Source organism: Macadamia integrifolia, chromosome 13 (genome assembly GCF_013358625.1).
Source record: "Macadamia integrifolia cultivar HAES 741 chromosome 13, SCU_Mint_v3, whole genome shotgun sequence".
NCBI lineage: Eukaryota > Viridiplantae > Streptophyta > Magnoliopsida > Proteales > Proteaceae > Macadamia > Macadamia integrifolia.
In genome coordinates, this window is record NC_056569.1 from 12,088,069 (window position 1) to 12,115,287 (window position 27,219).

At 38.5% G+C, this 27,219-nt stretch overlaps 1 protein-coding gene across 4 annotated transcripts in view; it reads left to right on the forward strand.

Annotated features, from left to right (window-relative positions):
* LOC122059337 (protein SCAR1-like) overlaps positions 1-23,727 on the forward strand; it is a 35,542-nt gene extending 11,815 nt beyond the window's left edge. The window contains exons 3-11 of one of the 4 annotated variants that reach the window (XM_042622063.1): positions 3,721-3,884; positions 14,092-14,215; positions 14,301-14,433; positions 14,911-14,978; positions 15,160-15,282; positions 15,397-18,790; positions 18,910-18,999; positions 23,249-23,356; positions 23,444-23,727. In XM_042622063.1, the coding sequence (XP_042477997.1) occupies positions 3,721-3,884; positions 14,092-14,215; positions 14,301-14,433; positions 14,911-14,978; positions 15,160-15,282; positions 15,397-18,790; positions 18,910-18,999; positions 23,249-23,356; positions 23,444-23,494 (4,255 nt within the window). In that variant the 3' untranslated portion in view covers positions 23,495-23,727. Of the gene's footprint in view, positions 1-3,720; positions 3,885-14,080; positions 14,216-14,300; positions 14,434-14,910; positions 14,979-15,159; positions 15,283-15,396; positions 18,791-18,909; positions 19,000-23,248; positions 23,357-23,443 lie in introns of those variants that run through there. The other 3 variants (XM_042622067.1, XM_042622066.1, XM_042622064.1) reach the window with 3 other exon arrangements.
* The last annotated feature ends 3,492 nt before the right edge of the window (positions 23,728-27,219 follow it).

Sequence of the window (27,219 nt, forward strand, 5' to 3'; positions counted from 1 at the left end):
TGATTTGTGCTTAGCCAATCGATGTGATTTAGACCTGCTCTGATACCATGTTGCAATATAAAAACCTTGTAACCAAAACCAGAAACCAGAAAAGAGAAGAAGAAGAAGATAAGAGGAGAAGAAGAAGAAGAGCCGATAGCAGTCCGAAAACAGAGCAGCCTGCGATCAGTCCAGAATAGGTCTGATCACAGGTTATTATGTTGTATATATAGAGCAAAAAAAAAAAAAAACACAATTACAAAACAGCCCCTCTCAAGGTAGGGCAACCCTAAAAACCAAGTATGAACCCGATAGGACCAAAAGGCCCTGAGATTAGCACTAATCCCTTATCGGGATTAGTGTCAATCTCAACAGATGTTAATATTACTAGGACATTCTTTAAGATAAGTGATGTAGACTAGGGTTGGTGGTCTAACCAAGTCTCAACTGCAGGAACTTTTAATTAAAGAACAACCAGAACCAGCCAATATAGAACTAAATAAATCAGACCAACAGAAAATATAGTAATCAGAAGCTATGGATCTCAACACCCAATAAGACTTGGAACAGATCAGTAGTGATCAAGTAAGAATGATCCAGCAATAGTATTAGGATGCTAACAGACCCAAATCAATATTAGACACAACAGAAAACAGAATAGGACTGTCCAAACAATTGAACCAGATTCTGTCCTGGTAAAGTCACTACAGGACAAAAAAAAGAGAAATTTCTGATAACTTGATGACCACAGCCCAAATGGGGACCAAAACTGGATCAAAGGGAGTCCTTAATGAGAGGAAGACTCGACCCAAAGAACAGCCCTGGGGGATGGCTGGTTTGCTCTAGGAAATTTAGGGACCGATGCACAATTAACTCAGAAAATTCTGGGCAGAACTGAGAACAAGTACTGATCTAAATACCTGTAGCAGTAAGGCAGCAAAAAAGTCTTGCAGATAACCTTGAAGAAGAAGAAAACACTTGTATCAGATCCTCCTGGGCTTCCCACCGCAAGGAGTCGAATGGATCAAACATGACTCCCTTCCACTGTGATCAAACACACAGCAGTCCCAGTAGAGGCATAGCAGCAAGCTTTTTTTTTCATTCATAAATCGTGGCTCTACTAATGGGAGCTCTCCTTTATTTATAATAATGATGGGGGGTTTACAAAATAGAAACTAAGTTTAGTTTCCAAAATTGAAATAGGAAACTAAATAAAGAACAACTCCTCTAGTTTCCGATTCTGAAAATAGAAACTAGGAAAATACAATTATTGAAATTAGAAACTAACTACTGATTGAAATTAGAAACTAATTAACCCCATCAAAGCCCAACTAAAAAGGAAACTAATGAAAAAAGGAAACTAACTAGTAATCTCGTACTCAATCTTAGAGCCTCCCTTTTAGACCCATAAAAGTGGCCCAATGCACTCCAAACCACATGGACTGAAGGCCCAACACATATACAACCCATCCCTAAGCTTTTTCCTAATAAAACAAGCCTATTTTGGTTATTACTCTGCATCAATAAGGTAAAAGTGTTTTATAGATCTTGAATGTTGCGTGATTTGTTTGGTGGAGTGATAGCTATGGTCAAATAATCATGAAATTTTTCTTGAACCAATTCAATGAATAGTTGAAGCATTTATTGGATGGAAGTTTAGGACATGGCTGTTACTGGATTGTAGTGTATCTTGAGACTTTAGAGGTTGCTATGCCCTCCCTTTACAAAATCATCAAATTCTCTACCAAAGTTTGGCCGTCTAAGTGACATGACATTTAAATTCTAGTTTATGGTTGTTGCTTTATACTGAATGCAATTGTAAATTCCTTATACTATAGTCTTCCATATATTCACACGAAAACTATGGGGATGGAGTATTTACTTTTACGGTCTTTCTATACGTCATGATGAATAGTGAATCAGCTCGCTTGACTATCTATCTATCTATATATATATTTTACCCTCATAAGTTTTCTTGTTGAGTTGGATTGGGGGCCATAATTTGCAACTTATTGAATCTTGTTGAGAAACGGTATCAGAGGAGTAAAATAGGGATAAAAATACTAATCACTGAACCTCATGAAGATAGACGTCAGTAATTAGTGGGGGAGGTGGAGAAACATATGATACTCCTATGATCAGTTGCAAAGGGAGAGGGAGGGTGAGAATGAGTGGGAAAGGGTTGGTCAGGGTGAAGGGTAAGGGGAGGGTGAACGTGGGTGAGAGGGAGAGGGGGAGGGGGAGGGGGAGAGTGTGTGTGGTGGATTCAAGATATCCCTGAAGAGGTTTCAGATTCCAACCCACAGGCAGAATTGTAGGGGTCAAAACCAGCAAGCTAACACCACCAATAACCCCCAATCTAGAACTCCAATTAATTACAAAATCAGGCCAGATGTAGATGACTAAATATAGTTCAAACCCTCAAAGCACGATGATAATTCAGCAGTCGGATTTTAAGTTTCTTACCCAAGACTGAAATTAGAAACTAACCACTTGATTTAGAAACACCACCATACTTCATCATTAACATGGCAGAATAAAATGAAAGGATAAATACATCATCGACCCACAAGTAGTTTATTAACATATCCAAGAATCAACCCAAACCAGTGATTAGTATCTCAGAACAATAGAATGCAGAATCAGAAACTCAAGGCCAACTTTAGCAACCACCAGTATACAATAATCCAGAGGGGACCTACAGGCCAAGGGACAGTCTCAGGTAGACAGTTTCTATGGGGCGTAGGCCTCCCAAACGTTATCGGAGGCATGCAAAGGTTTCCTTGGCTGGACGGAGATTGGCCCTCGAGTGCAAAGGCAGAAGGGAGCTTGTCTGCAAGACCGACCTGTCGAGCAGGGATGAAAGTCGGCCTTAGTGATCCGACAGTGTTGAGTGGAAGGCTCCTCACTCAGGACAGAATACTGTAAAATTCCAATTGAAGGCGAAGTAGAATGGACAGTAAACAACTTAAAAAATTCACCTCAATCTGATTGCTGGATCAGCAGCGCATGATTAGAAACCGTGTAACATAATTAGTTACTACCAAGAACTCTTTGACCACATATCAGATCAGGCACTAAATAAGGCCGAATGCAGCATATGTCTACCTCTTGGAAATCCCAAAGTTTCACAGCAAGGGTTAGATGATGGGATACCTGTTCTTGAAGTTGCAGTCTAGAAAACTTCCAAACATAGAACCACAGGGTACTCCAATGCAACAGAGACCTGGCAACAAATAGCACAGTGGTATTACTCCTGACAGACTTCAAACAGAATATATATTTGAGACATATTGGAACATAAAGTTTTTGTATTACTAGCTGCAACGATTAAAAAACAAACCTGACTTGAGGGCTTACATTTTGAGAGGTTTGATATTCATTAAGTTGGGAGTTGTGGTTTCAGGCTGGCATCCGTCATTATCTTTTTTTTTCCCCTAAAATCAACCCTTTTGGGACATAAACTTTACAATTACTAGCTGCAATGATTGAAAAGTAAACCTGATTTGAGGGCTTAAATATGTGAGAGGTTTGATATTCAACAAGTTGGGAATTGGGGTTTCAGGACGGCATCCATCACTTGCTTTTCCCCCCTATATCAGCCCTTTTGGGCATTCTATTTTGCGCTGTCATGCTAATTCAAAGCAATTATGTTAGAAGTTTAAACATTTTTCATTCTGAGCATGTGTATCTAGTAGATCATGTCTGATTCCTGAGACAACTTCTTGGTCATGTCTGTAGGTTTGCATCAGAGGTTTTTCATGACTTACAGGAGCAAGTGATGGCCACAGCTACTAGGAGCCATAAAATGATGGTTCGGGTACAAAACATCGAAACTGTGCTTCCTCCACTTGAGAAGGCTGTTATGTCTCAATTAAGCCACTTACATTTTGCTTACACAGCTGGTGTGTCTTTTAAATCTGTCATTGATGGTTATAGTTGTGACATTTCCAATGACGCTGTATATTTGATGTTGGTTTTGTTTATTTGCTGTGAATTTTAGTACTGCTTTTCATTTGCTTGGCTTTTTTTTTTTTTAGTTATGATATTGTACGCTTTGTTAGAAGTCCATTGTGAAAAGGGGAGGAGGAGTCTTGCTCAAGCCGTAGGCTCCTCCCTTGGTGTTTTCCTAGTATAACTAGGATTTTCCTAGTTCAACTAGGACTGACGTCTAAATTAGAAGCTAGTAAAGCTATGTTAGTTTTATATTATGTTTTGGATTCCTATTCCTAGTTGGACTTATATCTTACTTGTAATAGCTGATTTGACCTCTATATAAAGAATAGAAGTGCGCAGCCCCAATCTAACTATTGGGACTCTCTCGCTCTCTTTTATTTTTCATGGTACTAGAGCCTTGATCCTCAAGCAAAAATCGATCAAAGTTCTTTCTTCTCTCATCGGTAACTACCTCTCCATCACAGGTTGTTACTGGTTCTCCTTAGGCTCCATGATTTTTAGAGGGGGTGGTTTCATCCCCTAGTTTGCTGGATTTTTGAATGAAGGATTGATTAAGCTGTAATCAATCACATGGTGTGAAGGATTAGCTCTAAGTAATTGCTCGTGGTTGCTGGTTTGGTTTTCTGGATTGAAGATTAAAGTATTTAAGAGGTGAAAAAATTGATCAAAGCTGTTGGGGTTTTGGCACTGCCAAAATCGATTTTGGTCATATCTTTCTGTTTGAAGCTCAATTTGAAAAACATTGTGGAGGTTTTCTTCCCCACCTACCCAGCAACACTCCATCCATTTTTTAGCTCCATTAGAGCCCTACAACCCAAACCGCAGGTAACCCTGGATTGGCCTGAAGTAGGGGCCTTGCGATTTGAGTTAGTTCTTCCTGATTTGGTGATTTTGTGAATTTTTGTCTACAATTCAGTTGTTCTTCTATTAAAATTGATCGGTTACATAAAATCAATTGATTGTGTGATTTGTTTTCTGATTCTCTATTCTTTGGTAATTCTCTTTTGCTTTAATGGTTGACATTGAGCCAAAAAATGTTGTTACTGAGGTGATATCCTCATCCTTTCATAGAATTACAAAGAAGAAACTTGTACGAGCTGTCAATTTTCAACAATGGAAGAAAATTGTACAATTGGTGTTAACTGGCCGTGAACAGCAGGATCATCTCACAAAGGGGAAACTTGCTAAGGATGCTATGTGGGACACTATTGATGCACAAATTTTGGGCCAACTGTTGAACTTGATGGATAACTCTATCGTTGATATTGTTACTCACATCGATACTGTGAAGGAGTTGTGGGATTATCTGAACGTTCTGTATTCTGGACAGAGCAACCTTTCCTGTAATTATGAGCTATCTTAGGATTTTTATAGGGTTGATGGAAGGGTCGAGATCTGACTCAATACTTTGCTGATTTCAAAAGGATCTATGAGGAGTTGAACTCTTTACTTCCTATTACTAGTGATATTAAGAAGATGCAGAAGCGGGAACAGCTCGCAGTTATGGGGTTTTTGGGTGGACTTGGACCAGAGTATGATGCTGTCTAATCTCAGATTTCTTGGAGGTGATAAAGTGGCCTCTCTTGCAGATACCTTTTCTCAAGTCTTACGAGTAGCTTGAGAGAATTCTCATGATCCTGCACCTACACCAACGGAGAGCTCCGCTCTTGTGTCTCAAAATAATAATCGAGGTGGGGTTCGTAATACTGGCAGTGGAAGTAATAAGGGTCAACCTTTTGGTACTTCCAACACTTTAGATAGTTCAGGGACAACACGGACATGCACCATTGTGGTAAACCAGGACATATCCAACGCTTTTGTTGGAAACTTCATGGCAAACCTCCTCAGAAACAGTTTGCTAATTCAACAGCAGTTACTAAGTCTTCTCAGCATAGACAATCTGACGGAAAAATGGTCAAGATGACAGATGAAGAATTTGCATGGTATACTCAATTTTAGATTTTGTCTCCTCAACATTCTACTGCTACTTTTGTCCAGACATATAATGCTACTACATGTTTTTCTTCATCTTCTCGACCCTGGATAATTGATTCAGGCGCATCAGATCATATGTCTGGTATGTCAGGTATATTTTCCTCATTTCAAGAGTCTTCTGCTACTGTTACATTGGCTAATGGATCTATTGTCAAAGTAAGGCACTGGAAATATTCATCTTAACTCTTCTTTGTCGTTATCATCTGTTATTCTGTTACCCAATTTTCCGTTTAACCTTCTATCTGTGAGTAAGTTTACTCAAGCTTATAACTGTTCCATAATTTTTTCTCCTAATTCATGTGTTTTTTAGGATCTTACGACGAAGAAGACAATTGGTAGATGTCGTAGAGTTGGGGGGTTTTATATGTTTGAAGACAATTCTACTTCTGTTGTATGTTCTAGTATCCTCAGCCCCCATCAAATCCATTATTGACTAGGACATCCGTCTTTGCAGAGTTTACAAAAGCTTGATCCTCGTTCCCATTCTATTTCCACTTTAGATTGTGAGTCGTGTCAGTTTGAGAAACTTCACTATGTAAGCTGCCACCTGGAGTCAATAAACGGTCTGTACGCCCTTTTTCTTTGGTTCATTCGGATGTATGGGGTCCTTGTCCCATTACTTCCAAATTAGGATTTCAATATTTTGTTACTTTTGTTGATGACTATTCTAGAGTTGCCGGGATTTATTTAATGAACCAACGTTCAGAGTTACTTTTTATTTTTTGTCTTTGTTGCTGAAATTCAGAATCAATTTAATGTCACTATCAAGGTTTTACAAAGTGATAATGCCAGTGAATATTTTTCTGGTCCTTTCTCTTAGTTTATGGTTGGATGTGGTATGATAAACCAATCTTCCTGCCCAGACACACCCCAACAAAATGGTGTTGCTGAGCGGAAAAAATAGGCCTATAATGGAGGTTGCTTAGTCTCTTTTGTTTGAGATGAAAGTGTCCAAACTGTTTTGGTCAGACACAACCTTAACTGCTTGTTATCTTATAAATCGGATGCCTTCATCATTATTACAGGGTGTTATTTCCCATTCTTTGCTAATTCCTTCTGACCCTTTATTTATTCTTCCTCGTATTTTTGGTTGTGTGTGCTTTATTCGTGATCATCATACCAGTTTGTCAAAGTTGGATCCACGTGCTCTTAAGTTTATCTTTTTGGGTTACTATACTAAAAAAGGTTATCGTTTTTTTTGCCTTCACTTTAGAAATATTTTGTTATTGCTGATGGATCCTTCTTTGAGTCTGTTTCTTATCTCGATGAGTCCGTTGTTATGTCTAACATGGATGATGATCTTCCCCTATGTGTTATTTAAAATTATTCTCCACAAGTTACTGCAGATCCAGTGGTGCCACAACCTTCCACAGTTGTGCATCCACCACAAGTCGGTATGATCGTTGACACTCGTTGTCCTTGTACTGATTTCGCACCCCTTGTCTCTACGGTTCCTACCTCGTCATCTTCGTCTACGGTCCCTGATCTAGGTATTTCCATTTTTGATACTGATGTTCCCATTGCACAGCGTAAGGGTGTTCGGAGCTGTACCCAACATCCAATTTCCAATTTTGTTTCTTATTCTGGTCTGTCTTCCTCTTTCCACTTTATCTTGTCATTCTGTTCCTAAGTCTGTTGCAGAGGCATTGTCTAGTCCTAGCTGGAGGACAACTATGGAAGAGGAGTTATTGGCTTTAGATACAAATCATACTTGGGAACTTGTACTCAAGGGTTAAAGTATCAGTATCGGTCGCCCAAAATTAAGATACGTATCGGAGGGTATCGTATCGTATTAGAGATACGCTAAATATACACACATAAATGGATAGAAAACATTTTTTTAAACACTTTTGCATAAAAGAATTTATTAAAAAAAGCTATTGATAACATGTATTATGCATAAACACTAAATTGAGGGTACCGCACTAAGAATTCAAGGTTTGTAGTTGTCCCATAAATGTAAAATCTTTGTTCCCAACCTTGATTTCCACTTTAGTTAGAAATATGGCTAGCAGCAACTTTGGAACAAAAACCCCTCAAAAATTCGTGTTTTTCCGAAAAATTACCCATCTTGGCCATATATGATCGTAGCGCACTGTATCGGTACATACCGATACTCACCGATACGTATCGATGCTCACCGATACTTATCGATCAATACATACCGATACTCACCAATACGTACAGATCGATACATACCGATATCGATACATACCGAAACATACATTTCACCTCGATTTTATATTTTTCATAGAGTCGTATAGGTGCATATCGTATCGTATCGATGTGTATTGATGGTGTATTGATGCATATCAGTATGTATCGTAGGATATATATCGATACGAAAGGATTTTAAAAATTCCATGTATCGTATCGGTTGGCTAAATTTAAGATACGTATCGGAGATTATCATATCGGTATCGGAGATACTTTAAACCATGCTTGTACTATTATCTCTGAGTAAGTCCGCTATAGGTTGTCAGTGGGTCTATGTTATGAAACAAAAGATCTTTCTAAAGAGATTCGATTCGGAACTATTATAAGTCAAAGGTCCAATATTGAAATCATTTCAAAGGTTTTCCCTAACTTTGTCCATGTGCAACAAACAATTCGAAATACCTCGACCTTTTTTTAGAACAGGTCCAAGTCAAATAGCAATGATTCGAAGCACTTCTTTTTACACTATTTCGGAAACCTAAGGACTCAATAACCCCAATGGTCCTCTTGCTCAATTGAAGGCTCGGTTAGTTGCCAAGGGCTACGCACAAGTGTCTGGGGTTGATTATCTGGATACTTTTTCTCCTGTGGCCAAGTTGGCTTCTATTCGTATTCTGCTCTTGCTGCATCTTCTCATTGGCCGTTATATCAGCTCGATGTGAAGAATGCTTTTCTTAATGGTGATTCACATGAAGAGGTTTATATGGAGCAATCACCAGGGTTTGTGGCTCAGAGGGAGTCTGGTATGGTGTGCAAACTAAAGCAATCATTTATATGGTTTGAAGCAGTCTCCCGAGCATGGTTTGGCAGGTTCACTGATGTGGTTCGTGAGTTTGGTCTATTAAGGTGTGACAGTGACCATTCAGTGTTCTATCGGAAGTCTATCATTGGAAGGATATTTCTTGTTTATGTTGACGATATTGTAATCATTGGAGACGATATTAAAGGGATCCAAAGTCTGAAAACACATCTACATCAGAAGTTTCAGACTAAGGATCTAGGACAGTTGAAGTATTTCTTGGGTATTAAGGTTGCTCAGTCAAGAAAATGTATTTCCCTCTCGGAGGAAATATGTTCTAGATTTGCTGACTGAGACTGGAATGTTAGGGTCCAAGCCTTTGGATCCAAATGTGAAGCTTACAGTTGAAAGTGGTGACTTATTAGATGATCCTAAGAAGTATCAAAGATTGGTGGGAAAGTTTAATTATTTAACAGTGACTAGGCTTGATGTTGCCTTTTCTGTCAGTGTTGTGATTCAGTTTCTTTCTTCTCCATGAACAACTTATTTGTATGCTGTTATTCGTATTCTAAGATATCTCAAGAAGGCTCCAAGTTGTGTTTTGCTTTACACTGATTATGGACATGGTCACGTTGAGGGTTTCAGTGATGCTGATTGGGCTGGATCTCCTATTGATAGGCGATCATCTACTAGGTAATGTACATTTGTTGGTGGTAATCTTGTGTCTTGGAAGAGCAAGAAGCAGGCTGTTGTGGCTAGGTCTAGCGTAGAGTCTGAGTATTGTGCCATGGCTCATGTCACCTGTGAGTTGATGTGGGTAAAGCAGTTGTTGACGTGTTTGAATGCACTTCATCTATGCAGTTGTGTGATAACCAAGCTGCAATCCATATTGTGTCTAATCCAGTGTTCCATGAGAGGGAAAAATATATTGAGGTTGACTGTCATTTTGTTCGAGAGAAGCTACAACAAGGAGTTATTTCTACAAGTCACGTTCGCACAGGAGAACAACTTGCCGATGTTTTCACTAACCCTTTGGGGAGTGGTAGAGTGGACTATATTTGTAACAAGCTGGGCATGATTGACATCTATGCTCCAGCTTGAGGGGGAGTGTTAGAATTCCATTATGAAAAGGGAGAAGTCGTCCTGCACAAGCCATAGGCTCCTCCCTTGGTGTTTTCCTTGTACAACTAGGATTGTCCTAGTTCAACTAAGACTGATGTCTAAATTAGAAGCTAGTAAGCCTATGTTAGTTTTCTATTATGTTTTGGATTACGGAATAATGAGATCCGGTCAATGTAGCTAGGCCAAAATCGTTAGGAGTGGGGATGTAGTTTGAATAATTATGATCCTGGTAATTTCAAAATGTTCCTCCATATGTATGCATTTCACTCAATTCTTAACTAGCACACATGTTTTCCAGTTATCCCTTCAACCAAATGAATAAACTTATAATGAAGCAAGCTTCTTGATTACATAGGATGAAATTAAAATTTCCATAAATAGCATTAAGAAAAGGATAAAAGCTTTCCTTCTTTTTATATTTTCTTTAAGTATCTTCCCTTGTATAGAAGTTGATTAACTTTGCATGGTTTTCAATTGAGAAATGAGCTCCAGCCACAACAAATCTGTAAGGAAAGACCCATCATGTAATGATGCCTCCCAACCCATCACCCAGAATCAGGCATTCACAAGGCCATTAACTAATAGATATACACTTGTTATGTAAGATAAAATGAGACAATAAGGTATGAGATGCTACAAGAATATGTTTGTAATCAAGCTAAGCAACTATGTCATGTTTATGCATTGAATAAAGTGAGAATTGCAAATAAGCGTGAAAAATAAGAGAGAGACCTGCGATTTGTGCAAGGGAGTCCCAATAGTTAGATTGGGGCTGCCCACTTCTATTCTTTATATAGAGCTCAAATCAGCTATTACAAGTCCTATTACAAGTAAGATATAAGTCTTACTAGGAATTAGTTGGGATAAGGCTTTGTTGTTGTTGTTGTGGGCTTGAAATATGTTGGAAGGCCACAGAACCAAGAAGAAGTTGCCAGGCTATTTCTTAGGTGTGAACTAGCAAGTTTGGAATAGGACACTTGTTTCTTAGTTAACAGTTCCTGCTCATTAGAACCTTGTTACTTTTCTTCTGTTATGTATCTGCTATTTGGTGTCATTGTCTCCATAATTGATACTGTAGCAGCAGAGAAAGAGAGGACAATGTAGAAGAAGGAGAGAAATCTAGAACATGATAGGATGAGATTCCTATTGTGGGTTAGTCCCTTCAATTTATATACTGAGTCAAAAGTCTCTTAGTAGGGAACCCTACTAAGATACTAAGTCTAAGTACAAGAAGAAATTATAACTATAAAGGGAAAATAACAACTAAGACAAAGAGAGCTAATCTAGTTACAACTAACAGACTATCCCACGGTACAACACCCGCACTATACCACTACTCACAACACACTTTAACACTCCCCCTCAAGTTGGAGTATATATATCTCCCATACCCAGTATGGAACAACCATTGAGAAATGCAGGTTTGAAGAACACCTTAGTGAACATATCACCCAAGTTGATTGGACGAGTTGACAAACGGAGTGGAAATTAGCTTTTGTAGAACGTCATTCCTCACAAAATGACGATCAATTTCAATATGCTGAGTCCTCTCATGGAAAATGGGATTTCTGGCAATAGAAATCACAGCTTGATTATTATGGTACATATTAATAGGTTTAAGTGTTCTTACAACTGAGAACCCTAACTCTTGAATGAGAGATTTCAGCCACATCATTTCAGCTGCCTTATGTGCCATAACTCTATATTCAGCCTATGCACTTGATTGAGCCACTGTAGTTTGCTTCTTACTTTTCCAGGTGACAAGATTTCCACCAATAAGTCTACAATTTCCTGTGGTTGATCTACGACAATCACCATTAGCACTAGCTCAGTTAGCATCAAAGTAACCCGTAATATCAATGTGACCATGATGGCGATAAACAAGACCTTTCCCAAGAACACCTTTAAGATGCCTTAAAATATGACAAGCGACCTCCCAATGGGTTTTGTTTAGGATTTCCATGAATGGACTAATCACACCCACAACAAATGAAATATCAGGTCAAGTAACGGTTAGATGGATAAGTCTTCCAATAAGATGCTTTTACTGGTCTTTGTCTGCAAAGTCTTCATCATCACATATTCCAAACTTTAGGTGGATCCATAGGAATATTCAGAAGATAGAAGATCAAGTAAATACTTTGAGATAAATTGACGCCCTTTGTCCAACGAACAACTTCAATACCCAAAAAATATCTAAGCATTCCCAAATCTTTCATTTGCAATGTCGATGCAGCCATGCTCTCGACATCCTCAATCCCAGAGTAGTCGTCACCAGAAATAGTGATATCATCCACATATACAACTAGGATAAGCACCTTGGAACCATGTCGACGAACAAATACAAAATGATTAGAGAAGCACTGTGTGAACCCATAACTACCAATGAGCTTGCCGAATTTGTGAAACCAAGCACGAGGGGACTATTTCAACCCATAATATCCTTGTGAAGATGGAAAACCTTTGATGCATTCGCCCCCCAAGCAACATACCTACGAGGTTGCTCCAACTACACCTCATCATCTAGATCGCCATATAGAAATGCGTTTTTATATCAAGTTGAAACAGAGGTCAGTCAAGATAAACTGCTAAAGATGTTAGAACACAAACAAAGTTAGGACGGGTTACTGGAGAGGTCTAAAATAATCAACGCCATACGTCTGAGTATATTCTTTGGCTACCAAAAGAGCCTTCAGTTGCTCAACAAAACCATTTGGGAGATACTTGACAGTGTAGACCCAACGACAATGCACAAGTTCCTTCCTTGGGGGTAAGTCAGTTAGAGACCATGTCTTACGATCTATCAAGTCATCCATCTCCACATCTATAGCATTCTTCCAACCAGGATGTAACAAAGCTTCCTGGTACTTAGCAGGCATAGACACAATAGTTAATGACAGAGCAAAGGTAAGGAGTAACGGGACAAATAGAGTCAAATTTAGAAATAGGATGGGCAATATTTGATTTCTTAGTACATCATCTCATACCTTTACACAGGGCGACTGGAAGGTCAATAGAAGTAGGATCCCCTGGCAGAGGTTTTGATGAAGGAGAGGGTGGTATCGAAAGTTTATCCAGCACTATTGGAGTCGCCTTGGGATCTCGCGAGTATACCTACAATTGCTTAGTGGGGGAAGTAGTTGTGGTGGTGGAGTCAGTACGAGAAATAACGGTTGGAATAGGTGGAGGATCAAGGAGATCGGTATCCAACTTGTGACTCTCAGCAGAAAATTAAGGTGTAGTTTCAAAAAGGGCAACATTAGCACTAACTAGAGTCTCATGTAGTATTCATAGCAGCATAGGTTGGTACAAGCACACAAAAGGTCTCTAAGAGACTATCAAACCAAAGATGGAAGGGTAAATACTGATTTAAATTTGCTCTGATACCATGTAGCAGCGGAGAAACCTGCAGCAGTACCTACCAAGCTCAAGAGGTCTAATTACACATGGAGTTATAACTATAAAGGGTAAAGAACAACTAAAGACAAAGAGAGCTAATCTAGTTACAGCTAAAAGACTATCCCACGGTACAGCACCCACACTATACCATGGTACACCACATTACTCACGACACACTTTAACAGATACCCTGAAAAAGTGTTACTGGAAGTTAATAGAACACAAACAGGAAGATTGCTTTGATTTAGTTTGTTCAAGCTAAGGAATCGAATACTTCTAGTTTGAGCTTCTTTTGAGCGTAGTTTCCATATTCATGGCAATTCCATGTTTTTTTTTTGTCTATTGGATGGGCAGATGTTGGGTTTCATTTTTTTTCTTTCCTCTAGTTATGCAGATAATTTATGGTGCATGTTCATGATTTAGATGCTGGTTCAAATGCTTGTAGGTAATTCTTAGGTCCCTTGACTATGAATTTTTATCCACTAAAAGTAAATTGTGTTACTATTGTTACATAATTATAGAATGATTGGTATGAACAGCCATACTATGAAATGATTGAGTGTTTTGACTCTTCAAATCTGTTTTGTGTTGCTTCCAAGGTAGTATTATATCTCAAATTTCATATGGTTGATTGCTGTTGATCAGGCAATTCAAGTTCTTAACAGAAAGCAGTTACTTTGTAGGTTCTGATTGGCATCGCAAAATGCGAACAGAGAAAAATCATCTCATCTACAGTGACTTGCCAAAATTCCTTGTGGAGTCTTATGAAGAATGCCGTGATCCCCCACATTTGCATTTGCTCGACAAGTATAATTTTATTGTTGGAATTTTGGTTATAAATTTGATTCTGATTTACTGTACATATTGAAGGCATTTGTGTTTTATCTTTCAGATTTGACACTGGTGGCTCAGGAGCATGTATGAAAAGATATTCAGATCCATCCTTTTTTGGGAGGGTACTGGCTAGTTCTGCAACCACTGATGTTGACAAAGTTAAAAGAGAAAAGAAGGCTCGTAAAACTAAGGTATTTATTTGCTTAATGAAAAAAAAAAGAAATTGAAATTATTTGAGGGAGTTCATTGGATTCATCTGAAAACAAGAAGTAAAAAAACTCCCATTTTGAAGCTTACTGATATGGATGATGTGCATTTGTCTCCTATTATCATCATCATTTGAAGGAGATGGGTGTATGTGAAATTGCCTGGTTGTACATATTGCACCTGTGAAGATGATTTCTGGGTTTTTGGATTTTCAGATGATTTTGGCATCAGTTTGATGAATTTCCGATTCTTTTATGCTTGTAGAAGCATCAGTATTTATGAACTTTGAAGTACAAGAAATGGTCGATATTTAATTATGAAAGCAAGATGTTGCTTCGTATTTATGTTGTTTATGACACTGCAATACATATTTTGATGGAAAACTAAGCTGTTATTTAGGAGTCTCTTTTATATTGCTATTCCTACATGTAAAATTCTCCTTTTAATAATTGTGTGGACAGAAAAGGGGATCTAGGCGCAAGAATGGAGAAATCTCTCGTATGGGGTCGATAGCCTGTCACAGGCGAGGGTATGTATTTTTGTGTTTGTGTGTGATTACCTTTCTATAAAAACTGAAGCATAGGTAGAGACAGGATGGAGCAGTTACAGTATTTTAATAGGTCGGGCCTGGGTATGGTTTTGAATGTGTAGCCCACAGTTACTGTTTCCATCTGCGGTCAATTATAGCTAACAGGTTGGTTTCTGAACAGAATGCAGTCTATGTCTCTGAATATACATGGTCAGAGCTCTACTACCCAGAATGTCCCTCTGTGTGATGTGAGATCAAAATCTGAACTGCAAGAACGTTCCATGTCTTTTGATTCAAGTAGCAGGTCAGGATATATTGAAATCAATCCAGGCTGTTTGGTTTTTAACATTTGTCTTAAGAGTTATTTCTTTCATCTTCAGTTCAATAGAGCTAATAAGTTGGTAGTCTGGATGAACAGAATGCTGTTTGCTTCCCCAAAGATAAATGAACAGGTCTCTGATGCTGAGACCGTCTCCTTATTCGATGTGAGATCAAATTCTGAACTGCAGGACCTTTCTCCTTTTTTTTATCCAAGAAGTAAGATGGATTGTATTGAATCTATTTTTGATGGAAGTTCTTCCATACGGACCGAAAAGCAAGAAACCAATGAATTGGTGACTTCAAGGTTGAAGACAGAGTCAACTGAAACCCTTGGTTCTGTTCTTCCCGATAAATTAAATGAAACTGTGGATGATGATTTGACACATGGGTCATTGCAAGAGCAAGGTGCCCCAAATTCATCTTCTGTTACTTGGGATGAAAAGACAGAAATTATAAAATCTGAGTTTCAACAGCATGATGATGATGATGACCAGTATGAAGCCTCAGAGTTGCACACAGTAAGCTCTAGAATTAGTAAGTTGGGGAATGAAGCTTCATCGCTCAGTTATGCTGATTCAGATGATATCTTGTTCATTGATGAAAACATTCCCGCATCAGTTACTGTAGGGAACCAATTTGATGAGATTGAAAGTGAGATAGAGAATTACATGGATGCACTTAACACCATGGAATCAGAAGTTGAAACTGATTTTGAATGCCAGACCAAACGAGAAGTAGATTATGCCTCGTTCAACTTTGAAGATACTGATGTGGAATGTGTAGCTGGTGAAATGGTAAAGATGATTGGTCAAAATTCAGATTCGTCTGATACTGAACCTTGTCTTCCATCTTACAGTTCCTCAAACAAAGAAATGTCTCAGATCTCCAACAAATTGATAGCAGTGGAGAGTTTTCCTACTCCAGAAGGCCCAGGCAGAGTTAACTTTTGTGAAAATAATGACATACTTAATGATTCAATAGAAAATGGGTTTGAATCAGTTAACTCTGATCTATCACTCTCTGGCATGCCCAATTCACATGCTCCTTTCAGTGACAAGATTGAAAGCAGCTTGTCCAAATCTCAAGAATCAGATATTGAAACTTCTAGTACATCTTCTATGCCCAATTCACATGCACCTTTCAGTGACAAGACTGAAAGCTTCTTATCCAAATCTCAAGAATCGGATATTGAAACTTCTACTACATCTCCCATGCCCAATTCACATGCACCATTCAGTGACAAGACTGAAAGCTTCTTATCCAAATCTCAAGAATCGGATATTGAAACTTCTAGTACATCTCCCATGCCGAATTCACATGCACCTTTCAGTGACAAGATTGAAAGCAGCTTGTTCAAATCTCAAGAATCGGATATCGGAACTTCTAGTACGTCTCCCATGCCCAGTTCACATGCACCTTTCAGTGACAAGATTGAAAGCAGCTTGTCCAAAGCTCAAGAATCTGATATTGGAACTTCTAGTACGTCTCCCATGCCCAGTTCACATGCTCCTTTGAGTGACAAGATTGAAAGCAGCTTGTCCAAATCTCAAGAATCGGATATTGAAACTTCTATTGAAACTTCTAGTACATCTCCCATGCCCAATTCACATGCTCCTTTGAGTGACAAGATTGAAAGCAGCTTGTTCAAATCTCAAGAATCGGATATTGGAACTTCTAGTACATCTCCCATGCCCAATTCACATGCACCTTTCAGTGACAAGATTGAAAGCAGCTTGTCCAAATCTCAAGAATTGGATATTGGAAGTTCTAGTACGTCTCCCATGCCCAGTTCACATGCTCCTTTGAGTGACAAGATTGAAAGCAGCTTGTCCAAATCTCAGGAATCGGATATTGGAAGTTCTAGTACATCTCCCATGCCCAATTCACATGCACCTTTCAGTGACAAGATTGAAAGCAGCTTGAACAAAGCTCAAGAATCGGATATTGAAACTTCTAGTACGTCTCCCATGCCCAATTCACATGCTCCTTTGAGTGACAAGATTGAAAGCAGCTTGTCCAAATCTCAAGAATTGGATATTGAAACTTCTAGTACATCTCCAATTCAGTTCTGGACAAATGGTGGCTTGTTAGGACTTGAGCCATCAAAACCTCCAGATTACCGTTTGCCAAATGCTCCAAGTCAGAGTTCCCTGGCTGATTCTAAAGATGGCTCTAATGATGTTTCAAGAAACTGTGTTGTACCAAGATCCCGTTCTGATGAATCTGTGGGGAAACTAGGAAAGAAACTGGACTCTGTGGGAGGAAAACTTAGATCATCTGATAGCATCAGCCCAGCAGAGGATCACTTGGTCAGAAATGTGGAAAACATGATCCAAACAATTGATCAATCTCAATGCTCCACATTATGCAATGATAAGAAAAATGATTGTGGGTCCAGGAATGAACTTCATTTTGAATCCAGTGTCCTGGAAACCAATATTGAGAAACCTGAAGTTTCATGTAACATCTCTAGTCATGCACCTGAGTTGCCAGTTGTGCCTGTTGTCAAAACCCCATTCGATGAAGCTGGCCAAGAAAATACTGAGAGTTCATCTAATATGTTTGACCTTGGCCATAGATTACTGGTAAATGGTTTCCGAAGGAAAGCATCACTCCATGAAGAGAGATCTGAACCTGCTTCCTCTGTGAAAATGAGTCCTGTAATGTTGCATGAATCTCTTCGCAATGAGCAGATGAAAGGGAAAGCCCGAGTTGAACATCAAACCTCTCTTGAAACAACTCCAAAAGAACAGACTGACTGTGAATCCCCAGAAAACTCACCTTCTTCACCACCTTTAGAACATATGAATATCTCCTTCCACTCCATAAATGGCTTTGAGACTTCCAAAATGAAACTGAAATTTCCTGATGGACATCATTTCCATGAAAGTATTAGACATGTTATATTTCCTTCATTCCAGTTACTCCCAGAGCCTTCTACTCAGCAGGATATTGACTCTGAGTCCGATGATGATACATTCTATAGATCATCGCCGTGTACATCCGAGGATCGGCTTAGGCATCATTCTGAATCAAGTTCTGAGCAGTGGGAATCTGGTGACTCCACTGGAAGTGAGGACAATGAATTACATGATGCTTTACGTAGAATCTCGTCAGATGAATCCATTTCGGGCTCCTTGGAACATTTTCATTCAGGTCCTTCACTTGATCTTCCAAGTTTTGATGCTTTGGATCCTTTAATGGATCAGCATGAAAGTGTAAGCATTTCTGTTCCAAAGGTTTTACTAGAGCTGCAGTTGCAATATCGTAATGAACCACTGGCACCACAACCTTCACTACCTCCATTGCAATGGCGTACAGTGAAGCCCCACTTGGATGCAGTGGAAGATAAACAAGGGGCTATATCTGATGTTATGGATCATCCAAATCATCAGCTAGTTCCAGGTTCAACCAATTGTCAGAATCCCATTCCAGGTCCACCAAAGCAACCACATTTTAAGGAGGCCGCTGAATTTCCTGTAAATGACAAGGTGATCAGGATTTTGTTTGTTCCTGTGTATGTGTTGTGTTAGAGTGTTTTTTTTTTTTGAGAAATAAATTGTATTCTTTTATCTTGGTTTTGAATCCGTATGTGATGCTGGATCTGCAGGAGTTAAATGAACAAAGAGAAGCTAGTCAGGCTGCAAACGAAAAGGAAGTGGATGAGAGGGAAGATATAATGTATCAAATCAGAACAAAGGTTAGTAATTTTCTACTTTTGTGGTGATAAGTTGGCATCTGATATGGGAAATTATAAATAGTTATGGAACATAATACCAGATTTAAATTATTATACTTCACAAACTGGAGTGCAGAGAATTCTGAAATTGCCATCAGATACCTGATTTAATGATTATACTTAATAAACCTGAGTAACAAAAATCTAAAATTGCAATCAGGTTTGCATGCTGGTTGGTGCTGCCGTGCTCTGAAAGTTCTACACCCAGCACCTCTTCTTTGACATTATTTTATTAACCATGGTTTTAAGTATCGGTGCGTATCGTGTCCCGTATCGGCCGATACGTATCCGTATCGGTAGGCATCGGCACGATACATACCGATACGTACCATGAAAATTTTAAAACCCTTATGTATCGATACGTATCCTACGATACACACCGATACGCACCGATACACTACCGATACTCACCGATACGTACCGATACTCTATGAAAAAATCAAAATTGAAGTGAAATGTACGTTTCGATATGTATCGGTATGTATCGGTACGTATCGATGAGTATCGGTATGTATCGACCAATACACACCGATACGTACCGATACGGTCATAAAATGGCCAAAATGGGTAATTTTTTTAGAAAAACATAATTTTTTGAGGTGTTTTTGTTCCAAAGTTGCTGCCAACCATTTTTCTCTCTAACTAAAGTGGAAATCAAGGTTGGGAACAAGAATTTTACATTTATGGGACAATTACAAACCTTGGATTCTTAGTGCGATACTCTCAATTTACTGTTTATGCATAATACATGTTATATATAACTTTTTTTAACTATTTTTTTATGCAAATGTGTATAAAAAAGTGTTTCCTATCCATTTATGTGCATATCTTTAGCGTATCTTAGCGTATCTCCGATACGATACGATACCCTCCGATACGTATCTTAATTTTGGTCGACCGATACGACGACCGATACCGATACTTTAATCCTTGTTATTAACCCTAATTAATTTTTGTATTTTCTGGCATACATTGAACCACCATAATTCCATAAATGTTTTCTTGGCTTCATGTCAAGAGCACCAACCTCCAAGAACATGTACTTGTTGAGAAATTGCTCATCAATGAATTATGGGTGTTGGAATTTATTTCAAGGAAAAGATGGTGTAGGGCCTATTAGGAAAGAGCAAATAATGGGTTCCAGGCTTTAGAGGTTGAGATGAGTGAATCTATGAAAATCTAAGGGGGAAGAGACTAGACGAAGTCTCTAGAGTTTTGATGGTGGTGCAGGTCATGAGGGGTCAAATGTGGGTTAAGCTCATTTCTCCATTTGATGAGTATGTCACCTCGTTGGTGAGTAATGGCCTTATTGTACGTAATTGGCTTTTCATTTTTGCTATGTATAAAATCTCTTTGTTCAAGTGTTGGGGTTACTTTGGTAATTTTATTCTATGTTCCATATCTATCTCATTCCCTCGGGATTGGTCATATTTGATTGGGTTATTTACCTGTCTGGGTCAACTTTATATTGGGTCCACTTGGTTTGGTTGGCACCGGTATGACTTTTCAAGACCAGTCTTTAAAGATCCACTACAAACAGTTTTTAAAGTATCAATATTAAGGGTCATCAATATGCTGAAGCATCTTGTAACCATATCTTTTGTTGGACATCTCTTAATTAAAATAACAATGTAGTTGGAGATTCTCAATTCCTGGACTTCACTTGATTATAATAACTGTGTAGTTGGAGTTTTCTCAATGCCTGAGATAGTTCTTTCCGATGTGCTTTGTTGGTTTACCAAGGATTACTTGTGTTACTACTGAGTAGAATGTACATAACTTTCTTTCCACTCTTCTAATTGATATAGTTTTCAAGGATACTATTCCTTGCAGCAGTTTTCTCAATGCCTGAGATAGTTTCAGATAGTTTCTCTTTTTGTCATCCCTGATTCCTATATTTCTGGTCTTACTATTATACCTTTAGTTCCAACTCCTTTTTTTAATGACTAGACTTTATAGGCTTTGAAATTTTAATCGTAAGATCCCTTTGATTTATTCTACTAAAACCTAGACCAGATTTTTTGAACTCTTGCCTTACTGGTCTGATTTCATAATACACGCAAAACCTGTTGCGGATGGGATGTCTTTAACTCCGTCTGTGGCAAAAGTAGGATGAAATTCTGGGGGGGTTTATGGGTATTTCTGTAAATTCCCTATGTATTTGTAGCGAGGTCGTCATTCTCTGTATGCAATCTGAGAGAGGTGTGAGGATGAACGCTGTAACCCTATTCTCCATTGATAGTGAAGCAGGATCTCATCTCACTGAGGACGTAGGCAATCTTGCCGAATCTCGTAAATCTGTGTGGATTGTTTGTTCTTATTTTTCCATTCTTTTCTGCATCGTTTTAGGGTTGCGTTTCTACACAACCCTCTTGTCAAGTTCCTCCGCTAGATTTCCTTCATAATTTCTTCATTGGGTGCAATGAATGGTGATCAAATAGGGGAATAGGTTCAATAAGGTGGACGATAAGGTTTTTAAGGAATATAGTGGATGGATAAGGTCTTGGACAGAAGGTTGAAGTTTTGATAGGATGTTTATTGAACTACAGGTCTGGAGGTTTCTGCTCATGTGGATAGTAAGCAGCTATGAAGTAGAGGAGTAATCTAAGTCAGTAGAAAGAGGAAAAGAGGGAGAACCAGCTAGCATAATACATTGTTTTCTAGGAATCAAACCTAAAAGTGGTGGAGAGCAGCACACTGCAAGGAGATTAGCTGATCACTATAACTAGCGAGAAAACAATAGAATTCTTCACTAACTGTAGAAAAGTCACATAGGGTTCTTCTAGAGGCTCTGATGGTATAGGGTTTTGCACCACTTATTTTGCCACACTTATTGACTCTTGGACTCGAATTAAAATATGATCTAGGACTACTCAATATGTTTTTTGGACCCAAAGTGAGTTTAAAAGTGGTCCAAAATAAAACCAAACTTCGAAAACTGAATCAGATTGCAAAACTAAGAAGTTAAACCTGAGTGGCCTAGGCATCTGGAATATGTGGATTTTGAAAAACTTTCAAGGCCCAAAAGGTTGTCTTCTAGCGCTGCCCCCAACAGATTTTTTTGTTCTTTAGCTTGATGTGGCCCAATGCATGCATAAAAGCCCATTGTTGAATTCACATTAGAATCAACTTGATGTAATGCTTCCGCTCCTGATTCTTTGGCTTTTGACTGTAGACTTCCTTTATTAAGATTTCAGCTGCTGAGCTCTGTACAAAAGTTCAAGGAAAAGAAAAACAAACACATTTTATTTGAATTTTAAAGTATTTTTGTAAAGCAATTTGAATGCCACTGGTAATCCTCTTGGAAAGGGCTCTGGGGGAAAGGGAAAAAAAACATGCGACATTCACTTGAGGCCCTGAGGAATTGGCCCATGTCTCAACATTTAGACCACATGTCATATACTGCATTACTGGTTAACATTAGTCTAAAGTTGCATTTGGGATAATCATGCCATAATTATGAGGGCACATGTCCAATAACTTGAGGCCTACCCACATTTAAAGGATGGTAGTTTGGCCTTGACCAATTCAGACGATTGAAGCAGTCAGCCCATCAGCTGTTCTCTAAAATGGGCTGATTGGCATTCCAATTCATTTATTGACAGAAAAAAGAGGGGAAAGTGGTTTCTTGTTCAACCCAGGGTTTTGCCAACTGATTGGGTTTTTCCCATAATCATTGGGGTTTCTCAACAATATATAAATGCAATTTATCCTTTTATTCCATGAGAAACAAAAAGAGACGGATGTTTAATCATGGAAAATGGGAGGATAAAGAGGGGTATTTTCCTGCACTTAGCATTTTCATTTCTCACCCTTGCTTGTTTCACATTACATAGGATGAAGACCATTCTTGAGAACGAAGTCAATATTTGACAATGAGATGAAGGTTAAAGTGGGGGAAAACTAATGCATATGAACATGTTTTGCTAATAATCCATCAGAAGTGTGGCCGATGGGGGTTCCTATCTGGGTTGGTGACTAGTATGGGTTCAATCACTATGGTTGCAAGCACCAATGAAATTTGTGTGTGACAAATATCCTCTTGCTTTGGTGGGTCTGACACTACCTTTCCATGTGGAAGAGTACATTGTTTAGCTGACTCACTTTCTAGCCAACTTCCGTGTGCTGTCATCCTGTCTTTCATACTGAGCTTGCATGCAAAACATAGTGTGATTTGTCTAATGTTTCCTTACTCTTGTTGAACTTTCAGCAATTCAACCTCAAGCGCACAATGCCTACAAGGCAATCCCTCACACCAGATGCACCAACCAATGTCAAGGTAGCTGCCATTTTGGAGAAGGCAAATGCCATCCGTCAGGTTAGTGTCCTGTTTACCGTAATTCCAGTTTTTCTCGCTATATAAAGTGTCACTACTTATGATCCTACAACTATGGGAAAAACTCAGGCTTGTGTGGGAAGTGACGAGGGAGTAGATGAGAACTGGAGTGATGGTTGATTTTATCTATCGGCATTTTCCAGTTATTAATTCATGGGCTGCCACTCTTATACCTTGCAATTGTTGAGTTCCGGATGAAGCTGTATCATATATGTAAATAATCTCCAGTCATTTTTTGTAATCAAATTTTTAGTGTTTATGGTATATTTTATGGTTTTTTTTCTTATCAGTCTCAAATTAGGCTGTAAACCACAAGCTAAGATGACTGGTCCATTATAAAATATCCAGAATCACTTTGGTTCCTCCTCAACACCCCCCCACCTCTTTTCCCTTTTTCTGATTTTTCATGGTATTGAATTTGGTTGAGTGTGATGGAGTTGATTAACATTTTGCAATTATATTTATCAAAGCATCATAGTAAGTTATTTCATGCTGGAGATCTATAAAGGGTAAACTGGGAGGTAAAAAATTGGGAATTTTCCCAATTAAGAGTTCAAAGTTCAAACCACATTGGGTTTGATGCTCTGTTCCTCCAAGATTTATCTGTTTCAAGGGAACGTAGGTCTGATTTCATTTTGGTTTAGGTTGGGCTTCAATGGGCTTAGGACATTGAAATCTAGCTCTAAAACGAAAAGCTTAGCTTACGGTATTAGTAAAGGCTAGACATTCTCATTGATACTAGAGCTACTCATGCTGTATGTCAATGGAATGCTATACCTGAATAATATTGGACAAACCAATCACTTATACTTCCCTTTCATGCATGGTAATTTTATATTAGAAACACATTTTAACAAAATCATCTACCTTAAACAATATTACCACAATTTGTTAGAGACTTGTGATTGTGATCATATATATCTGGCTGTGGGGTCTCACCATCTCGTGTAAAAAATTTTGAAACGCTCTTCCTGTAGATGGAATCATGGTTTTAAATATCAGTATTGGTATCCATATCGGTTTTTGGTGATACTGATATGTATTAGTTGTATTGGGCTGCATTGGACGGTTTTGTCCATCATGGTCCAGGCTTGCTTAGGTGGTTGGCATTGCTCCCTTAGGAAAGTGCTGATGCAATTCCCATTGATGGCATCTTTGTCATGGCTGAGTACTGGGCTTTTCTTTTTAAAGATTCACCAATGACCAGCTTTAAGCATATGGACTCCATGTATATGGTTCTTCAACCTCAGTTTATATGGGGATGACTTTCTAGCTCAGTGGTAGGCAATTAGACAGTTGGGTTTTAGCCTAACTTCAGGAAAGAAAAGATTGCTGGTTCAATCCTTCTCATTCCCCCCCCCCCTTTATTAAAAGATACAAGAGTAATAGTTGTAGTATTGCAATAAGTGTGACCCCATGGTCCTTATCAAAATCGTTTGCAATGAGACGGTGAGGTGTAGTGAGCATTTAACAGTTGAGGCACCTGGCCAGGCCCTCCAACCATTGAATGTGTTCACTACACCTCACAGCTCAGCAGACAATTTGGACTCCCATGATCCCTCCTTTGACTGACCCATCAGTGGATTCCTTGTCTGACCCTCTTGTGGGTCTTTGCGTGGCACCTCATTAGGTCTTGCCTAACTTAGAGGCAAAAACATCCTCTACAGTGAGTGCGGTGGTGCGATGAGCATCGGATGGCTGAGAGAACCTCAGGGCATGTGCACGGATGTTCTTAGCCATCCGATGTTTACTGCACCACCGCACAAAATAATCACTCGACTTAGTGGGTCAAGAACTAGCACCTAAAAAAAAAACCTTCAGTTTGACATTCTTTCCGTCACGCATCTAACATTTTCTCCATCATGATGGCATTCTTTTTTTCACAAATGTTGAATAAGCATGAAATTAGATGATCTAAGAGATTAGAAGTTGAGCCATATAGGCATTGGACTCATATTAAATCTAAAACACCTCCACCATATTATCTCTATAAAACAAGCATCTCTCTTCTTTCTATATAGCTATTTGGAATCACCGAAAATTAGGCTACTCTATAAGTTAGATGCTGTCATGCAAATAAAGACAAAGCCATGGGGTTTGTCTTATACACAACAAGAAACATTTGGGAAATCAATTTGCTTTCATCTACAATCACTCTTATATTAAATTGTTATTTGCCTGAAAGTTGTAAGTTTGTGCAACCCAAGTGAGGTAATTTTAATCAGAGTCAACTATGGGCGGCATTCTCTTTCTATTGATGCATAGAACCACTCACCATCAATTGAAGTGCTCCCAAATAAAGTAGTTTTATATCCATTTTTTTTTATTATTCTGTCATGCTTCCCTCCTTATCTGTACTATTTATGTAATTATGAAACATTATATAATATTTTATTTGCAAAAAACAATGCAAACATGTTATTTATTTATTTTGCAACAGGTGGACATATTTTATCCTTATTTACATCTATAAAACAAGGGGCCATGTTTCCTTTGAAAACAGTATAATTGGCCAAAAAAAGAAAAAAAAAAGAAAAATTGAGGTAAGATAAATTAATCAATTCTTCAACATGATTATGCCACCAATATCTCTCTCTCTTGATGCTTCTCTGTGAAGACTTTCTTTAGCTAAAAAGAGTTGGGCATGCTCAGATATGGTCTCGTCCTAAACATGTGCTTATAGCTAGAAGTTTAAGATGGTGACATCCCATGATCTAGACTATTACATTATATCGGCCAATTTGGTTGTTAGTGGCATTCATCCAAGCATTTCAGCTCTTACTAAGCTTACCCATATACCAAATTAAAAAGTCCTAACTCACCAAGTTATTTATTTGATGACTTTTTTTTTTCCGCTAATGACGGATATTCAGGCCTTCAGCCTAACTAGTCCTGCGGGTCCAGGAGAACCATTCAACATTCACTGCAAGCAGTGAAGAGCACTAAACACCCCATTCAACTATCACTGAAAGCAGTGAAAAGTACTAAACACTCCACGTCTAAGTTTACGGCTCGTACCAAGTTCGTTGCTCACCAACTACGCTACCGCCTTGGGTTTTTTTTATCTAGATTGATTATACACAAGCAGTGATTCAGAAAAATTTAACTTACGATTGTTGTTTGAGATTTAAAATGTAACCGCAAGCGTACGGATCAGTGTAGCTACGGGTCGAACACAGGGAGAGCAGCCACTTTATTTTTTAATTTCTTTTAATAATGCGAAAGTGAACCGATTAATGATTGTGATCTAATTCTAATTACTGTCCTAAACATATGTATCTAAAATAACGTCCTAACCATTCGTCATCTAAGAATTTAAAGACGCAAGCCACGCAATTAAAATTAAATAAATAAATAACTAAAAATAAACAACCCACGCAATTAAAAAAAAAAATAATAATAAATAAATAAAGGAAAAAATGTTGAAATAAAAATAAAGTAAAAGAAAGGGGATAAAGCTAGAAAGAGACTCACAAGTAGGTTTCTCTACTTAGCCCGAGGGATGCATCATAATATGAGCTTCCCTACTTGACCAGAGAGTCACTCTTACAAGGGTTTCTCTACTTGGCTTTAGGGAAAGGGAGACAATTAAAATAAAAGCAATAAATTGATGGTTCTATGGCTAGGAGGGGCAAAGCCAACACATACACTAGCCATGAACCTTGGGGGAAAGGAATAGCAATAATGTAACGACTGAAAATAAAAATTCTAAATTAAGAAAGAAAGGGTAGTCAGAAGAGGGAATGAGAGGGGGGAGAGAAGACTACTGAAAGAGCCTACTTACTTGAATCAATGCTTGAACTTGAAAAAAAATTGCTCCACGGCTTGTGATCTTGTCACCTAGA